Raw genomic sequence first — 5,340 nt, forward strand, 5'->3', positions numbered from 1 at the left:
GATATATTCCATGCAAAAGCTGGTGTTTGATATTCTTGATTTATCTTTGTTTATTTGTATTTCCCGTTGATTTCTGAAATACATCTTAGAGGCAGACAGACACCATCGTAGTATATTTCGATAGTAGTATGCATTTTTCATATGCAGTGACTACTTCCTCCATTCCTAAATACTTGTCGTGGTTTTAGTGCACTCGATAGTAGTATGCATTCCACAAGTATTTAGGAACGGAGGGAGTACTTCTAACTAGTGAGATATTCTCTAATCAGTATTTTCTACGTATATATTTCAGGTTAATGTTACAAGAAAAGTGTGCCCGCAAAAATAATATGTTGCAAGAAAGGTGAGCTCCGCCTGATAGAAGGCTGGACCAGAACCTCTTCCGAGGAAGCTCACAGTCACAGCCCAACCTCCTAGGATGGAAACCCGCTATGACATCATCATGGATGTCGCCGCAGGGCTCCACTATGTCCACCATGAGCACGAGCACATGGTACTCCACCGTGACATCAAGGCGAGCAACATCGTGCTTGACTCTTCCTTCCAATCTTCCATGGTCGCCATCACCTGCTTATTAAAGAACTCCTGCACAGACATCAGTGTCGCCGAGACTTGGAGCTTCATTGCTCTGGATTAGTCACAAGGCCACACGCAAGGCCAACATCTACGCGCTTGGGGCGTTGATCCTTGAGATCGTCCTCGGAGCACGGGCACTCGGCGGCTACCATGAGTCATTCCAACTGCTCAACCACTCGGTCTGGATGGCTCATTGGGAGTGGAGGCTGCTTGAACCCGTGGACAACAAGGTGGGTTAATTTGATGCTGATGATGCCAGCCGCTTGCTGCTTCTTGGGTTGGCCAGCAGCAACCCCAACCCGTCGGACCGCCCCAATATGGCTGAGGTAGTGCCCGTCATAGCCAAGTCGGCGCCACAGCAGACATGTGCCGCTCGTGAAACCTACATTCGTGTGGCCACCGGAAGGCGGGATTCTCTTGGAATTTGATGACACGACGACACTCATGACTGCCCACTGAGAGGAGAGGAGGATACATCGTCAAGCAGCGATGCCCTGGCAGCGACCTAGCGCACAAACATGACATCAGCATCAGTTCATATTATACGTCCAAGGATGATGCATATTAAGCATGCATTTCTCTACTATATATCATCCATCTGTTGTTCATCCTAGCTAGCTAGCTTTTTTTGTCCATGACTTATATCTTATTAGCCTGATTTACCTCCTTTCTTAAATAAAGAAATAAATGAAGTCTTGCCTTCAAAGTGATCGGATTGGCATGATCACACATTTTTTCACTGAAGTCACAGAAAACTGCGTTCTACTCTGTAAATGAACCATAGCAAAAATAAGAAAGATGGTGCTTACCTCCTCCGAAGAACATATAATGGTGAAGCCAACACCCATCACCCAGAAACAATGACAACATTCATAACTCGCATAGATTTGCTATGTTATATTCCTCCATTATTGCTCTCTCGGATATTTTCCTCTGCATGATGAGCGATTAAGAGGACATTATTATGCAGTAATGAGGGGCTACCCAAATTATTACAACTTTGTACTAAAGTTGTACTAGATCAGCGACACTTATTATGTATCGGAGGGAGCAATTTAGATAACACTAAGAAACTAGACAGTTGTTCCTAAAAAGCAATCAAATACAACCATCATTGTTGGCATCTTATTAAGAAAAAGAAAATGTGATTTGGGTATTAGGTTCATTACGTCAGGAGAAGTAATCAGTTGGAACTTGGCAATGGCTTAAGTGACAACTAACCTGTATCTGTGTGGTGATGCATCCAGCGCCCTGGTTTAAATTTCATGACATGGTTAATAAAAAAGAGTAGAATATCATAGAAAATAGGAAAATACAACTTCAAAATCTGAGAAATAAATAATGTGTGCCTGAAATTGTTTCACCACCCAAGATACATCGTTCCAGGTTTTTGAATCTATGTCCTCCCATACTGAAGGTACTTGAATTGTCTCCACATGCTGGATAAGCCTTAAGCTACCTGTTATACGATATATTACAGTCAGAGAACAGCAGGCCATGCTCAAAAGTCAAAACAAGTTAACAAGATAGCGCGGTCCCAGCAGGGATGACAAACTCCTGACTCGGAAAAAATTCTCACTTGTAACAAAGGCTTCTTCCCAAAGTTCACGCTTGGACCATGATGGTGAAACCTCTCCTACTGGGATCCCTAGATCATGGCATACCCTGTTCCAAAGAAATAAACCTTCTGTTACAAGAGTTCAGCATTTCGCTATCTGGCAATTTATTCAAAGAACATGGAATTTAGAGCAGGCAGAGAATATTTACTCTATTACTATCTGGCGCATAATTCCAGGAAGAACTCCATCACTTAGTGGAGCTGTTTGTACTTCAATCTCATTTGACATTGCTTGAACAGACAATGGTTCACTTGACAGATGTTCCTCCTGCAGACATGTTAAAAAATTATGATAAAAAACAAATCACCTAAATAACAGAACTGATTATCTTTAAAAGGCAGAGTAAATAAATCAAAATAATAGCTTCACTGGAAAAAATATATGAGAGTAAGATAAATGCTAACACAGCCATTGGATTTGCCAAGTATAAAGATCATTGGTTATTACTTATTATTTCACCATCTTAAAGTTAACGCGAAGAAAGACGTGAAGGTCCCTTAATCAATTGAACTGTCATTATTATGACGACATGGAAAATGCTTTGAGAAGAAGTTGATTCGATCCCCAGCTGAAATTATTTGTCTTGCTTGTGCCTTCATGAAATACTGGGCAGGTCTACAGAATGCTGGCGATGGGGAGCAACTCCGAGAGGGCGCGATGATCATGCAGAAAGAGGCATTTGCGCATCACCCAGGGCAGGCGAAGGTGGACGCTGCGAGGATTCAAGGTCCAGAGGATGCACGAAGGGGATAAAAAACTTGTTTGCTCTAGTCCGTCAGGGGGTTTCTCTACTTGTTTTTGGATGAAAGGGCCTGGAGAACTTGCTGACAATCCTGGGTATCGTCTGTAACTAGGTTTCGTTGCTGTTTCCTTTTTTCAGTTTGTTCAGCGTGTGTTCGGGACTGCGTTTGCAGCCTGGTACTTCACTTGGCGCGTTTTGGGTGGACTCCTTTTCCGTTATTTCGATAATGGAAGCAGATCGCGAGATCATTTGTAAAAAAAAAAATGACAACATGGAAAACCACTACAGAATAGAAATATCAAATGCCGTAGTGCCAATCAGAATTGCAGCTAAGAAATTTGAGAGATAGGCATTGCCGCATTGCTAAGATTTCATACCAGTTGGTCATCTACTTGTTGTTCTGCGGGACAAATAAGCACTACTATTAACTTGTTCGCAATGCAAGCAATCTGAATCCTTCCCGTTCCCGTTGAACTGAAAACATCTAACCTTGCGGCAGACGACGAAGAAGTTGGTTACACTGCCTTCAAGAAGACGATCCCCGTCGTTGGTGAGCAAGAGCTCCGTGGTCCCAGGAGGCCTCATCTTCTCCATAGCCTTCCTCATCCTAGCCCAGGGTGCGTACTTGGCGGCGGCGGCTTCCCTCCCGCCCCCGGCCACGGCGAGCCTCGCGCCGGCCACTCCAAACACCGGCGGCACGTACAGACCCAGGTGGACGCAGACCTCCAACCCCTCCGGAGACCCGTCGGCTCTGACTAACGCCGTGATCGCCAGGTCCTCCGAGCCGCGGTCCCCGAGCCTCCGCATCTCGTGGACGCCGACCCGCACGGACCGGTTGACGAGGGGCGCTATGGGGGATGCGGAGAGCGCGTGGGGAGGAGGACCCGGGAGGCCGAGGAGGTGGGGGTGGGATTCGGCGAGGCGGCGCGCGGAGTCGGCGAGGCGGAGGAGATGGCGGGGCCACCAGAGGAGGCCGCCGGTGGGGGACGCGCGCGCCGTGGTGTAGGCGCCCGCGGTTGACTCTAGGAAGGTGGCCGCGGATGGAGGGGCGTGCGGGGAGACGGCGCCGTTCGAGACCAGCACGGCCGGCGGCGGCGGCGGCGAAGACATCGCTCGCCGGAGCTGCTCGCGGTTACGGTGATGGTGAAGAGGAAGAGCTAGTGATGATGGGCTTTCGGAAAGAGGATGCAAATGGGCTTTAGTGGGCAAATAAATAAAGTGGGCTTTACTATGCCCATTGTACAATTTATGGGCCTGAACGGTCCCCCGGAGCTCTTTCTCACCAACGACGACGGAGCTCCCTACGGGCTTCTCGCAGAGGAGCTGCCTACTCCCTCGGCCCGGCCCGGACCTGTGTGACAACATATGCATGGACAGAAAACTGCCGCGGCATTCAGTAATTCAGTGTTTGGTTTGGTGACTTTTCAGGGCTAACAAAATCATAATCAACTACTCCATCCGTTACATAATTCTTGTTGAAATATTACATGTATCTAGATTCTTTTTAGGAATAGATACATCCATTTTTTGTCAAATTTGAGACAATAATATGAAACGGAGGGAGTACTCTCTCCGTTTCATAATTCTTGTCGAAATATTGCATGTATGTACATGTTTTTTAAGAATAACATCAATTTTTAGACAAATTTGAGACAAGAATTATGGAACGGAGTATTGTTTTGGTGACAAAAATTTTGGGGCCAATTTGGGTTCAAAGCACGCCCTCTTTGGATCAGTTGCCCGGCCGCTCCCCCGAACGTAGATGCTGTTTTGGCATCGATGAGTCAATCACGGCGCCAACAAGAGGAGCAGGACTGCAGGAGCTGAGCACCGACTAGATATTTGAGGACTGAGTGGTACTGAGAGGAAGCTCTGTCCCCCCAACAATTGGCAATCAATCTGCCTGTCTCCCAATGCATGGACTACATAGCAGCAGCCGCACCACCAAGTCCAAGGCATATGCCACTCCCGACCACACACAGTCGATCCACTCAGTCACGGGCATGCATCCTGCAGGGTGGGTCTCCTGGCCATTAGTGGAGTACCAAACACTAGTAGAGCTCCACGGTCCTTGCGCATGCAACTTCTGGCATACGCTGCTAGCTATGTGCAGACTATATATGGACTCTCGGGTTGGCACGTACGACTTGCAGCAATCTTTGCTGCAACAACTTATAACTACCGCTGCCATGGATGGAAGAATCCTTGCCGACGTCGATCGAGGGTGTCATGCGAATGCCTTGCCTTCATGCCTTGCCTTGGTGGTGAAGGATTAACTAGCATAATTAATGCCTGATCCAATTCCAAGGGAGACGTAGTTAGAACTAGGTAACGATGTTGATGCAGTTATTAGCGCGCTATCTGTTCATGTCTGGGTGTATCCAAAAACTGTGCACAGGTTAA

At 47.0% G+C, this 5,340-nt stretch overlaps 1 protein-coding gene across 1 annotated transcript; it reads right to left on the minus strand.

Annotated features, from left to right (window-relative positions):
• Window positions 1-243: 243 nt before the first annotated feature.
• LOC100823988 lies at window positions 244-4,102 on the minus strand. The gene is made up of 7 exons (XM_003570941.4): window positions 3,427-4,102; window positions 2,344-2,462; window positions 2,156-2,241; window positions 1,926-2,035; window positions 1,798-1,827; window positions 1,386-1,509; window positions 244-1,081 (listed from the first exon to the last, which is right to left on the minus strand). The coding sequence occupies exons 1-6, from the start codon at window positions 4,045-4,047 to the stop codon at window positions 1,447-1,449; spliced, it is 1,029 nt and encodes a 342-aa protein (XP_003570989.1). The 5' UTR covers window positions 4,048-4,102; the 3' UTR covers window positions 244-1,081; window positions 1,386-1,446.
• Between the last annotated feature and the right edge of the window lie 1,238 nt (window positions 4,103-5,340).

Source organism: Brachypodium distachyon, chromosome 3 (assembly GCF_000005505.3).
Source record: "Brachypodium distachyon strain Bd21 chromosome 3, Brachypodium_distachyon_v3.0, whole genome shotgun sequence".
NCBI lineage: Eukaryota > Viridiplantae > Streptophyta > Magnoliopsida > Poales > Poaceae > Brachypodium > Brachypodium distachyon.

Excerpts from the sequence above, each read along its gene's own strand:
- LOC100823988 (XM_003570941.4), bottom strand. The coding sequence starts at position 4,047 with ATGTCTTCGCCGCCGCCGCCGCCGGCCGTGCTGGTCTCGAACGGCGCC. Across the intron at positions 2,463-3,426 it reads TCTTCGTCGTCTGCCGCAAG|GAGGAACATCTGTCAAGTGA; the intron begins GTTAGATGTTTT and ends ACATGTCTGCAG. Across the intron at positions 1,510-1,797 it reads GCATCACCACACAGATACAG|AGGAAAATATCCGAGAGAGC; the intron begins GTTAGTTGTCAC and ends CTCATCATGCAG.